This window comes from Cyprinodon tularosa, unplaced genomic scaffold (genome assembly GCF_016077235.1).
Source record: "Cyprinodon tularosa strain WSP-4 unplaced genomic scaffold, ASM1607723v1 ctg184, whole genome shotgun sequence".
NCBI classification, from domain to species: Eukaryota; Metazoa; Chordata; class Actinopteri; order Cyprinodontiformes; family Cyprinodontidae; genus Cyprinodon; species Cyprinodon tularosa.
The window spans coordinates 480,735-505,565 of NW_024038639.1; the positions used below are offsets into that span (position 1 = coordinate 480,735).

At 36.5% G+C, this 24,831-nt stretch overlaps 1 protein-coding gene across 1 annotated transcript in view; it reads right to left on the reverse strand.

Moving 5' to 3' along the window:
- Window positions 1-15,941: 15,941 nt before the first annotated feature.
- Window positions 15,942-24,831, reverse strand: part of atg5 (ATG5 autophagy related 5 homolog (S. cerevisiae)) — a 63,543-nt gene continuing 54,653 nt past the window's right edge. The window contains exon 8 of the mRNA XM_038282490.1: window positions 15,942-16,921. Coding sequence (XP_038138418.1) covers window positions 16,785-16,921 — 137 coding nt within the window. The 3' untranslated portion in view covers window positions 15,942-16,784. The remainder of the gene's footprint in view (window positions 16,922-24,831) is intronic.

The following is a 24,831-nucleotide window of genomic DNA, read 5'->3' on the forward strand; positions in this document are numbered from 1 at the left end:
TCTTTGTCTGCCTTTACCGAGCCAGACATCTCATTAAATATCAGTGTTGCAGCCTGTCAAACATGTGCAGAGAATGACTAGGTGACTCAGCAGAAAGCAGCCCGCCAACTCTTCCTGAACCTCACACATGTGGAGCCTGTGTCTTCTTTAATTCTTCTTGAAACCACAACCAGGGCCTCTTCCTGCACAACATCCACACTTACAGCTCCCCTGCAACGCATCTGAGCCGCTCACCAAAGAGGACTTTTATATGATTACTGGAACACTCAGGGGACCCCGAGGATTTGGTGGAATTAGAAGACGATCTGTCCATAAATCCAAATTTCAATGGCTATGGTCGCCTCACTATAAAATGTGAAATAACAGCATTACATCATCACTGACTGTCAGAACGGGATAGCTGACTCCTGCTGGTTTCTGCCGTGCTTGTTCATGTGAATGAGTAAAATCTATTTTAACGTTCATTCTCAAATGTTTTTGAGAGCAGCCTTTCTGCTTATTTAAAACAACTGTGACTTATGTTGAGTAGAATAGAATTTTAAAAAAAAACTTCTATTTTTCACCTGTGAGGAAGTTCAGGTATGAGAGTAACAAACGCAGGTGGACAGAAGGCACAACTTTACAACAGAAAAGAAAAGAAACAGACCTCAGAAATGAGGAAATACTCACAATTTGAAAGCTATATTCGTTTTAAATGGGAAGTTTTCAGTTAATAAGGAGGAAAAAAAGGAATAAAAGTACAATTTTGATTCTCTTAGCACCAAGTAATTTCCTTTCTATTGAGTATTAGGAAGGTAGAGTTTTTGTGCCTTAAATTATTATTTGCCTTTTATTCTTTTATCATAGAAATCAAGCAGCAAAGATCTACGAAGATTTACTTTCTGTTGATCCTTTTAAAGCAGACAACTTGAAATTATAAACAAAGTCAATTGTCTGCAACTACAGCCAATAAACAGAAGTTATACTCCCTCTTTTGTCATTCTTGTCTCACCAATGTTTACTACATGTCTGGAGACGTGTACGTCTCTATCAGGGGTCACTGCTTCTAAGCCCGCTCGTTTGAGAAGTCTTCCCACGGCATGTGTCCCTAAAGAAATGCCACTAAGCACCAAAACATTTCAAACATTTCTAAAACAGCTTCCTTGAATAGGGAATAGATAAATAAATAAAGCATACAATATTACAAAAAAGAATGTGGTTTCCCAAGAAATTGCATGTTTCTAACAAATAGATTAAGGTTAAAGAAAAAGAGCATGTTAGATTCAAATGGAAAATATCTTAATCTACTTTAATGCTTAACATGTTAAGACTTTTTTTGTGTTTTTTTTTTAAGGGAGGAACTTTAAGGTGGAAAAAAAACAACTTGCTCAAAAAGAAAAAACAGCCTTTAAAGAGCCTAAAGGACCTTTTGGTTGTAAAAAAGATAAAATATCAGCTATATCTCCTAAAAATGTGCCTTTCCCCCCTCCTGTAGGAAAGTTATTTTTGTTCACAGTTGGACATCATCTCATTTTTAATATCAAAGGGAAAGATGAATTTAAACCCAGCTTTAATCGCTTGCCCGGTTTGTGACAAACAATACCAGACAGTCAGGAGCCACACAACAACACACATGCTTGGGTAGCAAACCTGATGTCCCGACCCCAAGGCTATGAGCGGAAAGCGACACACACCGCTTATTAATCGTGTCTGTGTGTGTGTGTGTGTTAGTATTGGAGAGCCTGAGATCAAAGAGTAATGGCTCGGCTGCCCCAATCAGCCACATCCTCCTGTCATACTCTCTGTTTCTCTGTGGGTCCGTCCGTCTCCTTCTCTTCTGCACCTGCCTATTAGAGGGCGGCAGGGTTAATAACAGGTTGGTGTGTGTATGTGTGTGTAAACAGATGACTGCTGAAAGAAGACAGCATTTCCAGGGAAAAGTTTGTCTGTTGTTCTCTCACGTTCCTTTAAGCTCATGGCTCTGTTTGTATTCTTTCTTTAGTTTTTGATAAATATAAATGCAGCAATAGACATCTGGAAGTTTGCATTTCACTTTTGAACACTTTAATTCTTCATTGTTCCTTGCAATTTTTGCAAAGAATTATTTTGCATCATAGTATCTTAGAAATTAATGCCAATTTTAACTTTTAAATGATCTCAAAATCCAAATCTGAATATTTCGCAAAGAAGTGAAATTATTTCAGGTTCATAGTCAACAGCTAAAATCGCCACATAAAGGGCAAATGATTGTGACTGGCTGATGGACTCATGTGGATCCTGTTTGAAAAGGGAAGAAGACATGTTTTTGTCAGAGCAAAATGACTCAGATGAGGAAAGCTCTGCAGTAAATCAATTGGTCTACAAACATTATAAAAGACTAATAAAAGGTTATTTAATTGGTATGTGTTCGCTGCATTTTATAACACTCAAATAAACTTGAACCTAATTTATTAACATTCAGTTGGAGATAAGAATTGTGTCATTGAGTCTCCATAACTACGAGGCAATTAAATAAAACAGAAAATGCTATTTGAACTTTAGCCTAACTTTGACGAGACGACTGACATTGTGTCTAACAAAATTGTTCCCAACATGTATGGGCTAAATCAACGGTTTAATTGCACCTCCCATGTAAGGTATGATGAAGGATCTGGGATGCTGTGGGCCTGAAGCTCAGGAAACCTGAGCCTCTAAAAAAAGTGGCTGGGACCTTACAGTACATGAAACCTCCAAAAACTGGACCATTTTATGATGATTCAAAACATGTGACCAAGTTAATACAGAAATGGTTCACCAAACTCAAAATGGGTAATTTTCCATCAAGAAGACCTCAGGCCAATAGAAGAAAGTCCAGCTAATTCGAGAAGACTCCAAACTGTGGAGGATCCAGAAAGATAATAGGGAGAGGAACGTTCAAAGACCTTCCTCCAGGATAGGAGAAAACCAAAAGCTGCTGAATTATCAACTAGAGAGGTTAGAATAGTATCAACAGCAGGGCTGCAAATAACTCTGGCAGATTTGTTTTAGCAATTAAATAAAATCAAATTAAATCTATCTGCATTTCATTCACAGAGGTTGAGCTATGAAATAGACAAATAGATGAATGGAAGCAAAGCATAAAGATACATCAGCTTAGAAGGATTTGCAAGATTCCTATTTTCAGTTAATATTTTTTTCTTGCTTTTTTGCGGTAACTACACCCTTGCTTCTTTTTCATTTGTTTTGCAATAGTTATTTCACAAGATTTGTAACAGGGGAAAAATATTTATGTTTATACTTCTACTCCTTTTCAAACAAAAAAATATGCAATATGTAAGGATTTGAATTACACACATTATCTTAAAATTAAAGTTGTAAAATTAAAGATTTTTTTTTTTACTTTTGGCCAAAAGTATATTTAACGTCAACATAAAAAAAAAAAAATGTTGATCGAAAGCAGCAGAGAGTGACTAAACAGTTAAAAATCATGATGTAAATATTGACGTTATTACTGTAGAAGAAGGAAGGATTTTGTTTTTAAATATTGTTCTTAGTTTTTCCTGGAACACCTACGTTACTGTTGCATTCATGCAATGTTTTATATTGTCATGCAAATGTGAATAACTTGAGGTCTGTTGTTCTGGTTGTGTCTAATGACATTTTAATGAAAACAAAAGTAAAAACTAATAGTTCCTTTAAGAGAGACAATAGAGGAAGTTAAGTGAAAACAAAAGTGGAAGAGCAATTATGACTTTTGAATAGAAAAGAATACTGGCCTAAAAGATAAAAGGCCCAACACACAAGACAACAAGCCTTCAGTGTGTCATCTGAGCACACTCTCATGAGTGAGTGAATGAATGTGTGTGTGTGTGTGTGTGTGTGTGTGTGTGTGTGTGTGTGTGTGTGTGTGTGTGTGTGTGTGTGTGTGTGTGTGTGTGTGTGTGTGTGTGTGTGTGTGTGTGTGTGTGTGTGTGTGTATGGGGGCGGGCAAATCGTGCCCTTTGAATCATGCAAGCTTCAAAGGCTGTCGGTCTCGTTAAAAAATGGACATCCAGTCCTCCATCTTCTGAGACACGACTGAGAGAGAACCACAGAGAGGAGTATATATGTGTGTGAGTGTGTGTGTCACGCTGCCAGGAATACAGACACAAAGAAACATGCTTATACTTTTGGTTGTCGGTGTGTTCGCCGGTTAAAGTTGGGGAAACTCGATTCTTTCTTCACAGAAACCTCATTCAGCGGCTGTTACACTGTCAGCTTAAATTACCACAATATAAGAGGAATTGTTACTTAAGTTTTCCTTTCCTTGGTGTTGATTTTAAAGTTTAATTGCTGTAGAAGACACATTTTAAGTTACACCAATTATTTTTTTTATCCATTTCTGTATTCCATTTATTCATCCAACCCCCCCAAGGTTCCAAGTTATATATCTTCTCACATGAGTAAAAACTCATTGATGATGACTGATTTATTGATGTTTTCCAACAGTGGGCTTAAAGGCACTGCAGAGAAAAAAAGATTTAAAACATAAAGGCACAAAAACTCCAACTCTAAAACTGCATGTATACCAGAAGCTGAGACAAAAGAGTAACTTCTTTTGACTAATTTGCTTAGTATTTGGGGATTTTTTTTCTTCCTGATGTTTCTTGGGTAGTTTCCAACTAACTCTCACTGCAGCTTTGAAGAATGGTTCTGAAATGTAAAGCTTTGGAGAGGGCTGTGACACTCTGATGTCACATGTCCCAGTCTGTGCTGAAACGGGTTTGTGTGGCGCAGGATGAGAAAAACACTCATGACTTCCTCTGCATCACTAATCGCTCTCATCTGTTGATTTTCTTGATCTCCCTCTGATATACAACAGAGCACAGTGGCCCCTTGAGACGGCGAAAAAGTAGAGTGTGTGTTACTCTATCCTTGCTTGTGAGGACCAGATTGAATTGGGAAGGACATTGATGCAGCTATACAAGGGCTACTATACAGTTAATATTAAGATAAACTGAATAAAAAGTTGTATTTTGATCATATTCTGAACGGCTTGTTGCAAAAGTGAAGTTCCTGGACAATTAAACGGCCTCTACAGAGTATCTAAAAGAAGGTTCCTCACAAGTAAGGTATGATGTGCAGGAGAGGCTGGGGTTTCCACCGAATTAGGCAGGACAGTTGGGGACTGAGGGGAAGTAGGTAGCATAGTTTGTGGTCTGAGCTGATGGTAAAATTGTGCGCATGAGGGAGACTAGTTTCACGGAACCTGGTGGAAATCAGGCATCCGGTAAACTTGTCTCAGATTTTATTGGATATTTATTGGAAAAGAGAGCAGAGCATTTCCAGTTTAGGCTTGATAAAAGCTGGTGATAAAACCAAACAAGTTTCTGCTGTGCCGTTTAGCTGTTACAGATGGCTTTATTAATCCACACTTAAAAACAACAAACTAAATGATTAGATACGCCTGCATAATTGAGCAAAACATTTTTTTTCTCATAATAAAAAACAGGTTAAGAAATGAGACTTATACAATCTAATGGATTTGATTCAACAGTTAGTTCATCATTTACACTGCATCTTTAACAAAAATATTTTAAAATACAAGGTTATTTTTGTTTTCCTCAGATCATTTAGAGCAAATTACATTTTTTTAAATTAGATATTTCTTCTCACTGTGATATTAACATTTAGAAGCTGCCCAATCAGAGTTGGACTTAAAGTAATCCTGTGCAGCAAGCAAAAGTTATGGTAAGGAGGCCTTCTGTGCAAAAATGTAACCTTTTTTTGAGAGAGCACCTTATGTCATTATGTCAATTCCAGGTCGTAAAAAAAATAAGTAAATATAAATCTAAGGCATGAATATTTTTGCTCTTAAATTAATATCTCTTAGTACTATAAAATATGCTTTTAACGAACCTCAGCAACTTCTACCTTTGGCTCTATTCTATTCTAAGCCAGGTGAATGATGTCATCAAATGAAAACATCTGTTTGAAATGGGTGATGATTACTTCTCCCCTTTGCAAACTGGTAGGTGTGATGGTAGACTGGTAGCCAACCTTTTCTGGTCACTTAAGCAAGACATTTCCTATTGACTGAGCTTCAATCAATACCCGTCATGGAGGCATTGCTAGTGCTTTAAGAGGCCTGGTATGCAACATCACTTCTAACTTCTACCCACCAAGCTTCTACCCACATCCACTTCCCCTTGGTTTACAGCTTGAAGCCTGATTCTTGTTTTAAATATTGCAAGGGGCCTTGCAAATACTACGAGGTCCCACCAGAATTAAACAATGGTTTTTATTTCAAAAATATACTCTAAATATTAATGTTTTAAAAACATACTTGATAATTAAAAGGAGAACTTTAAATCTTGTTATAAAGTAGATTTAATTTTTCAACAATAATGGTGCATACATTTCCACACAAAATAAGTGTTTTACCTAATACTGAGGGAAATTGACAAATTCAACAGATTTTAAGAGGAATTGAAAAGAGGAAACAAACTAAGAACAATGAATAACATTCAACAATGGGGAGTATGATTAAGACTCGTCCTATAGAGTGATGTTAGAAAAATCTTTTTCTTCCATCTTTTTCTTGAGCAAAAATATTTGCTTCTCTTATATATAAAACATTTTTATTTTATATATGTTATTATGACTAACTACTACATAAAAAAAAAAGATATATATATATATATATATATATATATATATATATATATATATATATATATATATATATATATATATATATATATATATATACTGGGAAGAAGTATATTTTACAGAAGGAAACCTCAATTGGCTTGTTGAAATCTTAAGTTAGAATTATCACTTTTTTTTATGAATTTTATTTTAAATTTCCGTTTTAACATATGAGGCTTGGAATTAATAAAAGTGGCTTCATTGTCCTTTTTATTTTTTTTTTTAAATAATACTATTGATCTAATGATCAAAAGATAGGCATGTATTAAATATTATACATATTTCTGACACATTTTTATTTTATTTATTTTTTGTATAGCATTAAGGGGAGTGCAGGCACTTATTTTTTTCCATTTCAAGCCCCAGGAATTTTGTACTCTCTTGGAGAACCAACAATCAAAAATTTTACCTATTTTATTTAAACTTAGCTTGTGTTAGGATTCCAGTTTTGTCATGATCTGGCCTGTTTGCTCTCCCCTAATTAGTCATTCCTGTCAACTGTCGTTTTCCCTCCCTGCCTCAATTATAATTTATTTCTCTCACCTGTTTCCTCTTGGTTATATTCTGTTCAGCCTGAGCATTCAGTGCCAGATCATTACTGTTTTTCTGTTAGCCTGTCTGTTCAGTTTATTTTCTTGGTTCATGTCCTGGATCCTGGCGGCCAGTGGAAAGAGGATTTTGTGTTTGTCTCGTCTCCTAATCGTCCACTGTTCCTCCCCTGCTGAGTCCTCTGGGTTTTTGGCTCTATATGTGGGGAGGTTCAGTTTTTATCCAAGTAAGCCTGGCTCCAAGGTGGGGACCAGTTTAAAGGTCCTGCATCAAGTTCTGGTTCCCCATCCTGCAGTGTCCGTGAGCCACAGCTCCACTTTACTTTTTGTTTTATTTAATAAACCTTTTTGAACTTTCCTACTGACCGTCTCCTTGAATACTGGGTCCATCTGTCCTTGGTTCATGACAAGTTTGTGTGGGTTTTTGTGTTTTTCTTCTCTCCACCAACAGATGGTGCCCTGTTCTCGTTGGGTCTCCTTGCCCACCTGCAGCTCGTTGGGTCTTTACCAGAGGAGTATTTGAGCAGCGGGCTGTCACTACCTTGACACCAGAGTGTTTGCCAGTATTGGGTACTCTAGCCAAACTGAGATTGGCAGAGTCTAACCTTAGCCTTGTCTCCTGAGTGTAAACTTGCTTTGTCTTTGTTCTTCGGCAGGAAGCCTTCCTGTATCAGTGGATAGGCCTGGACCTTCTACCCCCCCCCCCCCCCCCCCCGCCCCCCCCGGAAGGATTAACTGAGTCACACTGGGCAAGGGGAAACCTCCACATGATCCGTTCAAGTCCACTTCTGGAAAACCAAGTGACAGTCTGCTCCTTTACTCCTCTGGGTCAACGTTAGTCTGCCTGTCCGCTCTCTGAGTTCATTCTTCTCTGGATTTAACCCCACAAACTGGATCCAAGGAATAACCCAGAGCCCCCCCAAAACATGAGTGCCTCCAAGCAATATACTAGCCTATGTTTTTTTTTTTTCTCACGGTTCCTGAACTGATCATTGTGATCTCCCCTTCAGAGTTTCCGGTTCCGGTTCACCAGTCCGCTGAGGTCCAACAGTGTTACCCAGCATAATATCTCTCTCCACCTGTGTTTTGCTAACCCTCAAAAAACCAGTTACCTTTTACCCTTGGTCTCTGAGTGGTTCTCTGCATGTGGGTCAGACCTTTAAGCCCATTATGACAGCTTGGCTTTTTTTAATTTACAAACTGCTATTAATATATGTGAATCTATTTCTAAAAAAGGTTTTTCAATTGAAAATGAATTGAAAAAGCTTCCTGGATGGGAAGCGAAACATCTTCAAACCTGAAAACAAAGTCCAGTTTTTTGTTTTTTTACTTTTTTGGAATGACTATGACCTGGACGACTGAGCAACTTCAGCAGCATATGTGAATCTAAGAAAGAAAAGGCAACAGAAGCAAAAATCTTAAAACTTCTAAGATTATTGTTGGCTAAAGGTCTGTGAGATCATCAGTGTCTGATTCCTGTGGAGAGATTGATAATTGGTTTGAACTTGTTTAATGCCTGATGTTCTCTTTTTGAATGGGCTGAATGTAAATAGTGCTTTTCCAGCATGGGCGTAGGTTTGCATAGGGACCATAGGGACATGTCCCTACCAAAATTTTGAACCGACCTAATTGTCCCGACCAATAATTGGATGTGAGCAACATGTTTATAATTTACAGCTGTAGTTGTTGCAGCGGTGGCTTCTTTTCCTCTCGCAGCTCCTCTGCCTGGTCTCTCCTGTCCCTTTCATGTAGCAGCGCATGGAACTGTGCTGCGCTGTTTAACTCAAATCTCATTGGTTGTTCTGCCTTAAGTTCCGCCTTCTCTCTCTCTGATTGGCTGTTTTCTAGTCCGCGTGTGCTTGGAGCACAACATTGAAAATTTATTCACACTAGAATGCTGCGGTTACTACAATTAATATTAGGCTACAAAACTAGTCCCAATAAAAAAAATGAATATCATGTGCACTAAAAAACAAAATCCTTTTTTTTTCTTTTATAAAACGAAATATTCTGAGTCAGCCAGGAGTTCTGAAGACTGCTGGAAAAATGGGCAAATAAAGGCTGTAAGCCATCAACATTTCTGATTCTTAGCCACAGCCAATTAAAAAAGAAGATGTGAGGGTTTCCTTTTTACCGATATTTAGTTGCTATTACTGTTTTCATTTTTTTGTTTTTATTTTTACAATTTTGATATAATAACTGATCTAAGTGGGTTGCTCTGTGGGGAAAGGCACATTTTACATTTATATTACTGTATGTTTTAAAGTCTCTATACTCCAGTTAATGATGAATCACTTACTAAATTAGTTGACGATTATTGAAATAATCAATTAATACGATTCATTTTTTTCAGCCCCAGATTAAATACATGAAATGGGCGACACAGAGTAACTACAGCCCAGATGTTCAACTTTTATAGTGAAGGTAATATTTTAATGAATGTATTATTTTGCTTGATACAGAGAGAGAATAGTAGGTACAAATATAACAGTGGGGTTTAACTCTGCACAATTTTATATCTTCAGAAGAAAATACTGTATTTACCTTCTCTCTTAGTCGTTCAAATCAAACCGTTTTCAAAGTGGAAAACAGTCCTAATTCCACATTCATCAGAGCCGCTGATACTTCAAACATTGATAAACAGCATCTAATGAGTGTAGAGCTTATAACATTTTTATTAATGGAGCAAAATGTTGCTTTTCTCTTTCAACAATGAATTCCTCTTATCAATACGGATGCTCACATCGAGCATAAAAAAGGGCACGCATATTGCATAGCACCAATGACACCAGACCAATAGTGTCCCTACCAAAGTTTAAATCAAACCTACGCCCTTGTTTTCCAGTCATAACCACTTAGCATTTTACACTAGATCCACATCCTGAATAGCACTCATAAACACCCATGAATTCATACACCGATGCACAGAGCGGAAGGAAACCTGGGATTAAGTGATTTGCCCAGGGGCACATCAACATGTGGCAGGAGGAAGAAGGAAAAAGACCCACAACCTTCAGTTTTCTCCACCACTGAAAACACAGTCGGCCCTGAAATTATGTGAGAAAATTTGAGTGCAAACCCTTAAAGAAATCCTTTATGTTAAAGTAAAGTTAAATCTCTAACATTATTATATAAGAATAAAAGTGTTTACTGATATTAATCAAAATAGAAATATGTGATCAGTGAGAGTATGAGCATGAAATTCTTTCCGAAACCACGGATTTGTTCATAATTTACTAAAATGATGAACCTTAGTTCAGGCTTTCAGGTGTGCAAAGGTTCTTAGAAATGTGAAACCATGATGGGGGATCCTAACCCTGGTGTTGACTTACAAGGAACGTGAAACCGAGTGTTTTGAAAATAATGAACTTCAGAGACTGCTTGGCTTCTGCTTAAGCTAATGAGAGATTTTTTTTTTTCCAACAAAAAAAAAACTTGGTCAGCGCTTGTCTAGGAGAACCAGACAGAAGACGAAAGAATGATGGTATCAGTTCTGATTCAGGTCTCAAACATCTCAAACCGAGATGGAAATAGATTTCTGCAAACAATTTAACTCATTCCATACCCGCCCCTCACTAAGCACCACACTCCCACTCGGCTTTTATTTTCTGAGCCACCTCTGCATAAGTGTATCGTACAGTGTGGGGGATGGATGACGGGCCGGGAAATCCCATTAAAGCGTGTGTCAGGCCCTTCATCACCATGTCTCAAGCCCCGTAGTATACAAAACACATTTTCACACACAAAAACAGACGCGGTACCCCACGCCGAGTGGCGGCTTTTTGACTCAACACCATAAAACCCGCCATCCGATCATTCTTGGAGGCAAAAACAGCAGTGAGGAAGCTTGATGTGATGACATGATGTGTGACATCACTCAAACAACATACACTTTAAATTAGCAGACTGGCATTGGGACAATAGACGAGAATCTCTGTGTTTGTAGACATCTGAATCCACACACACACACCTGCAGGGGGCTATAAATTATGTCTGTAATTATGAACACACACTCACACTGCAGCCCTCGACTCCCTGAAAGCACACAGAGTGACAGGGCAGCCCCAGGCCTGTCTGGACAGTTTAGCGGTCTCATTAGCAGCGAGTGGATGCCAACAGATAATTAACCAGGAGAGATGAAGAGCAAGAGGGAGGGTGAGTGTCAGCACTAAAACACATGAGAGAGAGAGGGAGACATACTTAAAAAGATGAATAAAATAAAAAGAGAAAGCAGGGGGGAAGCTGGGGTTGACTGGTTATTATAGAACTTATAAAAAAACAACATAGAATGATTAGAGCTACAAATATATGTCTTTAAGATGTACTTGTTTTTATTTTCTTTCCCTTATTTTAATAGTTAAAGAAATAAAAAATTTAATTAAAAAACAAGAATAAAATCTGAAGCATCACTGGTAAATATATCTTGTCAAATATATATATATATATATATATATATATATATATATATATATATATATATATATATATATATATATATAAATAAATATTTTTTTACTATTACATAAGTCGTGTTCATAGTAAACACAATTATGGAGGCTTCAATGGGACAGAATAAAATAGATAACTATATCAATATATAAAAAATCTTTACTGTTGCATAATAGCATATAATATTATGTGGAATATCATATTAAGCAAAATAAATGGATCTAATCAATAAATGCATAAATTAGACAAACAATTAAATTGAAAATGTGGAATAACAAAAGGTAATGTCCCATCAGAAAAGAAGGAATTATAACTTTAAATAATGAAAACATATTAATATCAATATAAAAAAAATGCATATAATCACACCAAGTTTAGAGGCTCAAGTTCAGTTTTCAATTTTTTTATGATGAACCTGCTGCATGGAAACCGTGAACTAAATATATGCAGAGTGAAATAATGTTCTTTTTTTTAATTGATTGCATATTTATTTATATAATGTAATGAATTAATTGTAAATTTCAGTACTTAGCGGGACGTTTTATTTAAAAATTTATTATTTTGTGGTAATGATTTTATTTTGTCCCTTTCAGCCCTCCTTAAAAACTTTGATTGAACATTAAACATTGATTTATAAAAAGTTTTCATAGAAAGCTTAAAGGCCTCTTATAACTTTGTCATTATAACCCAGCATTCAAACAAGACTTTACAGCAAAATAAGTAATACCTTGATTTTATTTCAGAAACTTCATCATTGTCTCTAATTTTACTTTGTTTTATGGATTAAAATCATTTTTAGCTGCAGATTTTTGATAATTGTACAAGATTTCTTAACTTTTTTTTTACTAATTTCTTAGCTATTTTTTGGTTTTTCAGTCAGCTCATTTGTTTATGTGATTTTTAGATTTAATAAATCAATTTTATCTAGTGTATATCTTGTCTGTCATATAGTTTTAACTCATGTTCTTTATTTTTTGCAGATGAATTTAACTAATAAACCTGCCCTGACTTGCTGCAATCAACAATGACTAAATTAAATTAAATCTAACAGATTTAATGACGCTATGATGCTGTTTATTGTTCATGTGGCTTGGATGTGTAGACCTAAGATAAAATACAGACTAAAGTCCTGTGTTATAAAGTACTTTTAAACAGTTTGCTGTGTTTAATAGTTTTGGTAACTCTATGGTTGAAACAACAGCCTTTAGTGTCCACATCATAGGTGTAGATATATTCTTTGAATTGCTAGTATTTTCAGACAGCCTAAAGGTGAGCATGCACTACAATGTTTTTTTTTGCCCTTTTTCGGCCGATTCTCCAGTCATGCAATCGTTTTTAATCAGGCTGAGTTTCAGCGTCCTGCGCCGTGTAGTATTCAGGGGTAGATTAGCCTCTCGCAACCACCTCCCAATTAGGAATTGTAAGGTCGGGAGAAAAATCAGGTTTCAAATTCAGTCGGCCCTTGTGAGGTATTCCTGCTGTTGAAGCAGAGCTACGAGCGTCTATGAGCCGATTTACCAGAACCTCGAGCACTGTGCATGTGCAAATATGGGAGTTCTACTTCTTCTTCAAGATTGAGGAGTCCAACCAGCGACATCTCTTAGCGCTGAGCCTGACGTGTGGTTTTTGGCAGAGGCGTAACCAGGCAATAACCAATGTACACTGAGGGGTGGCCGAAAGCGGATATACCAGAACCTCAGGGTTAATCTACACTGTTCCAACAGGAAAATTAACGAGCAAAACATCCATATTTTCTAAATAAAGACAAACTACACTTTCCTACAGCCTTTTCTAACAAATAGACGCATCTATTTAAACAACCTGAATTTCTAGATAAAAGGTAAAGTGGATAAAAGTCTTTCAGTTTTGAGTTCTGGGGCATAAATCTTTTCCATTGTCATTACTTACCTACTTGTATCAATAAACATTCTGCATAAAATTGATATTTACAAGTACTGATATCTACATAAATTGATTATTTGATAAGTTTTTATTAGAATTTTTATCTATGATTTCACTGAAGTCTTGTAGATGACTTGCAGAGACACACAATTTTCTCTTTACCCCATATAACACGAAATCTAGTTCTGAAAAGAGCAAGAATTATGAACTTATCATCTTTGATGTTAATATATTGATGTCAATAATTAACACAAAAAATGTTAATGTTTTGAATATTGCACTTGAGAGTATTATTGCTGCCACCATCTGCATTAGAGGGAAAAAAAATGGTAGGGGTGGCCAATGATGGGCAAAGGGTGGCCATGGCCACCACTGGCCCCACATCTAGCTCCGCCCCTGGTTTTTGGACATGCAGTGTGACCAATTAGATTGCAGCAGAGCATCGGGCCGTACACTGTAAGAACAAACGTCGTGAGCTGTGCACTTTTACACCCTGCGGTTTCGTTGTACACTTTGAGTACAACGATTAATAATACCCTACCGTGTATGCCAGGCTTAAAGGCTTGAACACACCAGTTGCGTACTAATTTTTTTATCTCCGATCCAAATGTTTTCCATGTAACTCTGACTGTGTATATGGAGGCTCTGACTAGGCAGGGTGGGCAGATCTGTGCAAATGTTTTTCACTTCTGTCTCTGTGTTATACACAAATTAAATTAGACTTGGACAGATTATGAAAAGTTATTAGAAATAAAATAAAAATTAAAAAACCCACCACCACAGCTATAAAGCAAGGCCCTATTTAACGATTCTGTGCATCTATTCTCACCAGAACAGATAATGTTCATATGTCTATAGTAAAAACATGAGATCTACGACTAAAAGAAAGGAAAATGCAGCAATAATGTGGTTTATATGATGACTCAGGCATAGAGGTGATTCTCAGAGAGAGATCTGTGAAGTTTTTATTTCTTTTTTTCATAGAGATGAGAGACATAAGCCGCGCTTACCTGATGTCTGCCCCTCGTTTTTTTGTTTTTTGTGAGGCTCAAAGAGAATCATATTTTACTATATCAGATTTCTTTCATGGAGGTTTTTTTTTTTGTTTTTCGAGGAGAGATAAACTGTGCTTTCTGTCCCTCGTTGTTTCTCCGAGAGGATCACTAATTTATCCGTCTTCTGTCCCCCTGAACTATCATAGGTTTGGTATATTTTTCTAATGTTTCATTGATTTCTTTTTGCAGGAGTCTGTCCCACTATACGTAATGTGTGACTCCAAAACTGACTGTTTCGCCGTGCAAATAAAGGATTTTATTTCGTATTTTCCCCCAAAGCGGATGTGTTTTACTTTATAACTGCATCTCTCTTCCTGTCAGACCCATGAAACTTCTGCTGAATTATTGGGTAGTCTGACTAAAATAGACCTGGGTCTATCTCAGTCTGACCTACGCAACCCCCTTGATTATAATAGTGTCGGGTGTGATCATTCCTATTGACCTTCAATGAGTGCAAAGTGTCACAATCTCTTCAGACACGATTTGGTGTGTTCGGACCTTAAAGTGTCTAACGTGCAAAGAAGGGAAACGTGTAGTGTCCTTTTATCCAGTCAAGTGGTAGTATGAATAAACAGGTAGGGGAGGGGCAGCACTGTATTACTATATGCTTGAAAGACAGCTGCAAAAAATGTCTAAATTGTTTTCCTTTTTTTTTTATTATCTAACTAGATAAGATTGGGGGCAGAACATTGTGCAAATGTCAAAGCTAAATTACAAGGTGAAAAGGCATTAATATGTACGACTCTGTTGATGGGGCTGAAAAGCTGTTCAACAAACCGATCCTGATCATTAGTGCCGCTGTTTATACACCACATTTAGACTAGATATATGGGCTTAAAAAAAAGATTGTTTACCTGTTTTTCTTAACAGAGACAATAACGTTAATTCTAAAAACTAAAAATATCTATGGGCAGCCAGCGCTTGGAGGGAAAACTCAATCAAGCTAATGGTTTAAAACTGGTTTATCATCTCTTTTAATATTGCCAGTTTTATTTGTCTGCAAGCTTAAATATGCTTTAAATGATCCCAGAAAGTTTGCACACTTAAAGCTAACAGTCTCATCAAGACAAACAAAACCAGATGTCCGTTCATGCAAGGCTGTGGATAAAGAAGCTTGGGCCAAGTCTTACAAAACAGACTATTAAACCAAGCTGAACGCTGTACTGAGGCACAGAAATCAACACCTGCAGTTTAAGATGTGTGGACCATTTTCCCAGCGACCTCCAAATATAATAATTTAGCCTCATAAAAAAAATGAAGACCCCATGTGGAAAAACTGGATCTGATTCTATCTCTGCAGAATCAGTAAAATATGTTATAGTACAGAAAACAAGATTTCGTTTAACCGTTAGTTTAATAATCACAGGTTTCTAAACTCATGTTTTAATAGAATATAAGGAAGAATGAAACAAATTGTTTATTTAAGTTAAACTAACATTTCATTAACAGGAAAAGAATAGTGCTCTATAGAAATTTAGACGTTCTAAATTGTTCTTTCAGATAGCTCAGAATTAGAGTTTGAACTCAGCAGACCTAAGAAGAGTTTATTCCAACCCAATTCCTGGGAATTCTGCAAAACCTCCAGGGCCGTTCATCGCTCAAGCGCTTAATTTAAATTGGTGCAACAGAACAGTTTTGATATATTATTCTTTAAAGGTGAGCATTTCTCTAGGCTGTGATGTAAACTGATCAGCATCATGTCAGTCATGATGCAAGAGTGTGACATCTAAGGCAACTTCAGCAGAACCTGACGCCACATCGTCCTCCACAAAAAAACGAGCAAAAATACAGCTTCCCTGTTTCCAAGACAGCCTGATAACGAGAAGGAGGAGGGAGATTTAAAAAATAGGTTTGCCCCCGGTGTATATATTTGGTTATTTGGAGAATATATGGAACCGAACAGAAACGCTGAAGAAAAGTTCTCTTCGTCGTTTGCGTTCAGAGTTTCTGAGGAGAAAGGAGGAGTGATGACCTGATGGAGATGTCAACAAACGTGGGACATTTGTCAATCGTCGCATTTCCTGTCATGTCATATTTATATCAAATATTCAGATCGTCCTCCATTATTGTCTGTTAGTCCCAAGTCTCCAGAGAGAAGTGCTACCATGTAACCATGAGGTTACCCCGCTGGCAGGTGATTGGTCGATGAGTCATTGGCACGATAGGGTGTAGAGGTGGGGCCTCAGTCTGTGGGCACAGGGACGACGCAGATGTGCAGGAAGCTGTCAGGATGGCTCAGGTGTTCGCTGAGCCACTGTAGAGGAGTCTCCAGCAGAGGTTCGATGCCGTGGATCAGGACCTGGTAACGCTTCACCTCACCTGAACAGAGACAGAACAGCTATTAGCTTCACAAACGAATGAATGATGAATTCCACATCATACCTACATGAGATCTGCTTCACTGCAAAAAATGGAAATCTAAATTAGTCATTTTTTCTTAAACTAAGTGCATTTGTTCTTGAATTGAGGAGGTAAGTGAGACACTTTGCCAATGGAACAAGACAATTTACATTTAAAACAAGAAAAAGCAACCGCATTGTCTTATTTCAAGTGGATATTATCTAATAATCGTATTTTAAGAGTAAAAATACTCATTCCATTGGCAAATCATCCCATTTACCTACTAAAATGAAGGGTAAACATGCTTGATTTAAGACATTTTTACTTAATGCTAGACCCTTTTTGCAGTGTTCTTTAAGGTTATATTTGAACTGTCACTATTGCGGAATAACAAAATCGCTGGAAAAAAATGAAATCTAGATAAGTATTTTTTTTTCTTAAAATAAGTGCATTTGTTCTTGGATTGAGGAGGTAAAAGAAACATTTTGCCAATTGAACAAGACAATTTACTCTTAAAATTAGAAAACACAATTGGTTTGTCTTATTTCAACTGCATATTATCTAATTATCTTATTATGGGAGTGGAAATACTCATTCCATTGGCAAACTATCTCATTTTCCTACTCAAATTAAGCGTTACACTTAATTTAAGAAATTTTTACTTATTTCTAGATTCTTTTTCCAGTGTATTATTAAGGAATTCTAAAAAATTTTCTTCAGTATAGATTTTTCTCTAACCCACAGAAAGTCAAAGTTGAACGAACCAGTTAAGGTTGTTTCTAAGCTTTCTGAATCTAAATCTTTTACAAAAGTGGTTCTGAAGGTCCAACTGACCAAAGCCTGTTAGGCGTTGTAGAGTGACTCCATCCGGAAGATACCACTTAGCAGAATAAAAGCAAATACTTGTTTGACCAAAACATAAACAGAATATTGATAAACAGCATCATGGGTGACTGATCCATCTGCAACTTCAGACATCACTGACCACAGCATGCACTAGCTCCACCACATCACTGGATTTGGTCATATATTTTTTAACTGGTTCATATTCAACCTCTTCAGGCGGACAGTATAAAGTTCCTCAAGGATGCGTCCTTGGTCCCCTGAGCAAGCTTATCAGCTGCTATGGAATATCATAACCCAGATATGCTGATTTTGGCTGACTTTACATAAAAAAAATAACAACTGCCCTTCTTCTGTTGTATCGCCATGTCTACCACTGCTAAATGCACATCCATGAAAAGCGAATCCTGCAAACTCAATGACTCATTGCAATCCGTTGGGCTTACTTAGATAGAAAAGCTTTAACAAATCTCTCAGATTATTCAGATAAAAACTATATAGCAAACAGGAATTATTCCAAACATTTGTCTGAGGTACACTTTGCTAAGGTTCATCTAATAAAATACTATCAGAACATGCATGTTTATATTTGATCTTTTATGTATATTCTTGATCCTGTATGAAAACCCACCAAAAAAAAGTCGGGTCTCCCAACTCTTCTGTCATAATCACATTTTTGTCAGACTCTAATCCACTCAATATGCGACTTACAGATGTTAATGACCACAGATGTTAATGACTAACTTTTCTTTTTACAATCCTGCTTAGTTTTTCCATTGTTCTGTAGACCAGCTGCTGTCTTTTCTTTTCCTTTCTTTTTACTCTACTTGTGGAAGCATGCTTGAGCAAAAACATGAATCGATCCAGAGCCGGGTCCAGTATTATTTAAACTGTTAAATAGAGACAAGAATGCAGAATTAACTTTATTCTGTTCTTTGAATAAACATACTTGATAAACTCCATAATTTATCACCAAAGTAGCGTCCGTTTAGCATCATTCATTGCACAGCAGCTTAACTTCTCTCCTGTGCTCAAAAATGTTTTGTGCAATTTCCTAATTTTCTATCGCCACATCCTTCTAACATGATAGAGAAAGGCATGCGGGCAATTAGTTCCTCTGAGTCTAAGAGCATTGCTAACAGAACAAAGTCTCTTCCATATGGATTATTGAATGAGAATAAAAACAACTACATCCCATTTAGTGCTCATTAAAACAAAGTGGTAAATAGTCTGACAGTGTCTCAAAGTGAAATACTCTATGTAAACCCCCAAAATGACTGTTTTCCTGTGCGCTTAAAAGACTTTATTTTGTATTTTCCCCCAAAGCGGATGTGTTTTACTTTGTAACCTCGTCTGTCATCCTGTCAGTCCCACGAAATTGCAAATGAATTGCTGCGTAGGTCCGACTAAAATATACCTGGGCTCTGTCTCAGTCGGACCTATGCAAGACCTCTTGCATAAAATTATTATGTTCTGAGTATTTATTCAAGTCGTATGGAAGCAGCTGTTCCAATGGTTGCAGTTCCAGATTCTCCTGAGTGGTGAACGCCTTTACACCAGTGAATAAAGTGAATGTGATCTGTCGTTTATCAAGGGGGTGGGATTGTTGTGGCGGAAGGTTCGCAAGCAGTTTGGTTGTGGCTGATATCTCAGAAGCATCTGGCTAACCAGTTAGCAAATTAGTGCTAGTAGGTTTCCAATGGGAAATTACATTGGGACCAAGTAACACTTAGAAACGACACTATCAAGGAACGCTATGGACAGCGGAAACATGCAGGAGGGGGAGAGTTTTGTGTCTGAGGTCGTGGATGAGTCTTCTCCGTCTTCCTTTTTTATTTAGAGGAGGAAAGCGGGGACGAAGACGTTGTGGAAGAGGACGCCAGGGCGGCAGAAGCTTGGTTAGGTGTAGAAGGCTTACAGCCATACATGTTTGAGCCCTTGCCTCGCATCGCTGCACGTTCTGTTAGCTCTACGCCTGCTGAAGACACAGACGTCCATCCCCGTGAACACTGGGACGGAACTCAATGGGAAAGTAAATTATTCTTATTTCTTATTTCAAGCATTGTGTATATTAGCTGCGACATATGGATCAAGATGCTATGACCGTTGATTTATGATTGGCCCAATTTAGGTGTACAAGCCTACATATAACTAACTGGCCTGTAGAAGATAACAAAAAAAACACCACAGATTTTAAGACAGGATTCTTTTTATGATTTGATGAATTATTTGAAATTTAAATATGACTTTAAGCTGTTTTTTTATGTATACATTTCCCCATAAAAAGCCATCCATGCATGTTATTTCTAGTATTTCTAACTGAAACTGTTTGGTGTGCAACCTATTAGGACTGCTTTTGCATTATATTGCTCTTTAACACCATAAAGACAGAGCAGAATGCGACAAATATGAAGACAAGGCTGAAAATGTGGAGGTAAAAAAGGGAAGAAATTAACTGTAAAACAGAAAAGTAGAGCGGACCAGAAGAACAAAGCCAAGAAAGTAAAAATGAACCGACAAGGAGAGATGAGATCAGTAAAGATATGTGAGTTTTTTTTTTGGGGGGGGGGGGGGGGGGGGGGGGGGGGTACAAGCATAAAGAAAGACATAAGTCAGGAGATGGTTTGATTAAAAAAGATAAAAAAGACTAAACCTGAGGAAACGATTGTGTAGAGAAAAAAAAAATTGTTACGAGGTGAGACAGACCACATCAGACACGACACTAATACCACTTCTGTTGTGGATGAGACAGAGGAAGAAGAGAGAAAGTACTAAAGTGACTGTGACTGTGCTTTCAGTTATGAAGCACAGTAAAATGACAGTTGATTGTTTTTGAATGCACTGGCAACAGGATTTAAAATTTTAACCTTTCATTCTGACAACATGTGGTATGCATGCACGAGCATGGCGCCGGATGTGCTGGCCTCCTGTGACTGATACCGCCCGTTGCTGAAAGGACGCGACCGAAAAACGTTTGTTGCGAGAAACGCTTTTACTGAAACCGCTGAAGATGTGTAATTTGCAGAGATGATATTTGACCATGCAGTAACATCCAGGCAGCCAAAAACCTTCAACTGTCGACCTTCAGATGTTCTGAAAACGTCTCACAAGCTTTTTTTTTTTTTTTCTTCCGGGAAGCTGATTAAATCTAAGATAAAACCAATACCATATGCGTGCACGTGTTTAGCATTTACTACAGGTAACAACAAGTGTAAATCTGAGAGGAGGGGATACGAAAAGAAACAAACATCTGTGCTGAGAGAAATGTTGTATGCAGGCTCTTGGAGCTTTACCCAGGAGGCCCAATCTCTTCCACCATTATAACCACTTCTCTTATTCTTAACCTGTATGTAAAGTAGAGGATCCAAAGTAGTAGTTAATTAGAAAGTATTAGAAAAATACACTAATAATAATAACACGAATAAAGGCTTTAGTTCACAATAAGAATTAGGCTGATTACCTTTCCAAATCTAGCCGTAGACCTTACTAGACACAAAATAAATTTTTAATTCATCTTCTTTTAAAAATACCAACATACTTCTAAATGCATAATTGGCTCATTAATATTATAAATATTTAAATCCAAATGGTTCATTAGTACTTTACACAATACAAGATATTCAAATCAACTCATACAAAATATTAAACACAAAATAATCAATATATCTGCAAATAAGTGACTACATTGATTTTATTTATTCTTTGCATGAACTTTGTCTTAGAATTCAAAATGCTGACTTTTTATTACACAAAGAATTAAATTATTTTGATTCAGATAAAATATTTCTGCAGCAAACAGGCTGACAAAATAAGGCTGTACTTTATTTTACACAGCTGTTAACAGGAAAATATCTCAAAGGGAGAACGTACTTTTTACTTCATATTTAAGATTCTAATTTAAAAGCAATATACTGAATTATTTGGAATTGCAGGTTCTAATAACTGCAAGGTGGGATTATTGTATCTGGATTTTTGTCTCTCTGGTAAAGGTGAAGTACTTGATTGCGTGTGAGAATGACAGATGATGGCGGATCCTTTCCCGTCAACCCGTCCAAAACTCAAACACAAATTAATGCACACACAAAAACACCTAAACTTATGCACTAGTTGTGCAACCCACCGGTTACATGACATTCTAGTTCCACGTAATATCAGGAGGACGGTTGAGGCTGAGTGTTAACTGACGGTCTGAAAAGTAGCTCCACCCAACACCTGCTGGGAAACTGGCATAAAGAAATCTGCACAAACCTAGCATCAAATATCCAATAAGACCACTTGGTGGAGATTCCTCTCTGAAAACGAGTTACCATGCACTCTTAGATATCAAAAATGCATTTTCTGGTTGAAAGGAAAATTAAAAAGATGCTTCCACCCGTTTTAATTTTCAAATAAATTACCTTTCAGCAAACACTACTCCTAAATTTAGTTATGCTGCATATATGGTGTTGAAAAGTTAAACGAAGGGATGCTTAACTTGGTCTGCTGAGATTAAACCTCAATTTTTGTGGAGGACTGAGTATTTTAAGAATAAGAGCATGAATTCTTTTAGCATCTAAACTTTCAATTAGCATCTAAACTGCATTTTGAGTAAAAATAGCAAAAGCATAAAAAAATTAAAATTTAATTCTTTAAAGTGAAAAAAATAATAATAAAAAAAAATATATATATATATTGTATGAGTATGCTGAGAAGAGTTGATCTGCTGTTGTGGCAGTGGCAAGTTGTTAACCACTGAAGAGCAACCATAAAAATTATGAAAAACATGCTCTAGTACTAGAGCTCTAGGTGTTCTAGTGCTGAAACATTTTTCATTCTTATTAAAAACTATTCAATTTTAACATCAGTACCTTTTATTGAATCAATTCTAGTCTATTTCACAAATACGTTAAAACGAATACTTTGGGATTTTGTGTGTTTTTAATGGAACTCAAACTGAAAATAATACAATCAGTGTTTTTTTTTATCAGTCAAGTCACATGCTGAGTATTGCCCTTCTTCAGAACTGTTTAATTTATTTTATAAATTACTTTTAAAATGCAAAAACATACATATAAATTGCTGAAATTCAAGGTAAAAAAGCTTTAATTAAATTTAAAAATTTGATCCATGGTCATATTTAGAGAAAAATAAAAAATGTTTTTTGTCTAACTAAAAATATTGTTAGAAATGTTATATATGAAATATTATTGCGACTATATTATAAAAAATATAATACATACATGTAATAGATTAAAATAGTTGTTTGTTCCTGATGGACTATTTCTACTAGAAAACCTTACAGATTTGAAAAGACACTATAAACAGTTACAGTGATTTCATTTCGATGGATAGCAGATTGAAACACGAGCAAAACCCCGTGAGCTTGTAGAGTTAATCTAAGAAGCACAAAAAGTAAAAGGTGTGATCCTGCTTCACTAATACCAATGATCAGAAGACACTTTCTCTGGTTTACAAACACACCAACTGCCTGTCTAGTAGGTGTTTCTCACCCTTCACTAAAATTCAGCTTTGCCAAGATGTGGGCGGCGTAGGTGTATTACAGTCTCGCTATGAGAATAGGGGGAAATCTGCAGTGAGCGACACCCCCACTAACTTACAGAAACCACACGCTTCTAAACACATATTTCTATAGGTCTATGGCATCAGTCACCTGCAGCTAAGTCATTCAGAAACCTACGTACAGTCACATACTTTGGATTGTAGTTGAAGCATAAGAATAATCTTGGAAAAATAAATTGGATTATTGTTTAAGGGTAAAGGTTGCTAAACTAATTCCTGCACAGTTAAAACAGCTGAGACTTGTTCTATCATAAATCTCAGGAATTGTTGCCTAACACGCTAACAAGGCCAACATACTGCACTGTTTTGTCATTTTACTTTACTGTATGGATCCAGTCATTCTTTCACCTGAGGACCTGAGGAACAAGAAATGAAACTTCTGCTGCCTTAACATGAAATTTAATGCATGTAAAGGTGGCTTCGCTGGTGCAGAATGTTTCCAGTAAAACAACCTCGTAAGTAACCCTCAGGGTTCAAAGCCATTTTCCCTTGAAGCTCCATATGTTGCAATCACTTCACCTCACGATTAATTTCATAATACAGCATAGTGATGTTTTCAGGTCGGGGGTGGAAATTAATAGAAAACATACAAGCAGATATTACAATAACTGAGTCTGGAGGAAAAAAACTTTCTCAAAACAACAACTCAACAAGGACTCCAAAGCTTAATTGTTATATATAACTCATACATATGTTAAGGAAGCTAAAGATTAGGGTGATGGCAGCGAGGCCTTCTAAGCCCACAGACCTGGGGATCATCACTAAAGAAGACATCAAGTATGAGTAGAAATTTTTAAAAAGCTAATCAGAAATCATAAAAAGGGTTTGATAACTGTGATGCCAAAGTTTTTTTTTGTTTTTTTTTATTCATAACACTTTAAAGAGTTTAATTAATGGTGGGCATAGATTAATTTGTTTAATCTAGATTAATCTCACTGTAATCTTGGAATTCATCTAGATTAAAATTGCTAAATTGAATTCTGCCGAAGGGATTCATGATATGTGTGTGCTACCTCCAAAAAGGTTTACTTTTTTAAGTTTGCCCAAATCACCTGTAATTTTGTCATCTTTTTACCATCTTTTAGATTTTGAAAAAGTTTTTTAATACTTTTTTTGCTCATTCGTTAATGTCAAATAAGTGTCCCAGGTTGGAAGACTGACTCGGTTTTTTGCCCCCAGATATACATCAGTGCTAAAATATCAAGGTGAAAGTCATCATTAGTATAGACCAGGGGTCACCAACCTTTTTAAGGCTGAGGGCTACTTCATGGCTACCAAGTCATAGGAAGGGCTACCAATACTGTCCTATGAACTGGAAGGATCAGTGTTCACCTACAGTAATTCTCATCCATAAAAACTCATTTTTATTCTTATTTTAGTCTTTTATTCATTTCTAATTTTCTTTTTAATATTGTAATTTTGAAACTACTGAAATATGATGAAATAGTTAACATGATGAAATAATACATAAATGATTAAAAAGAATA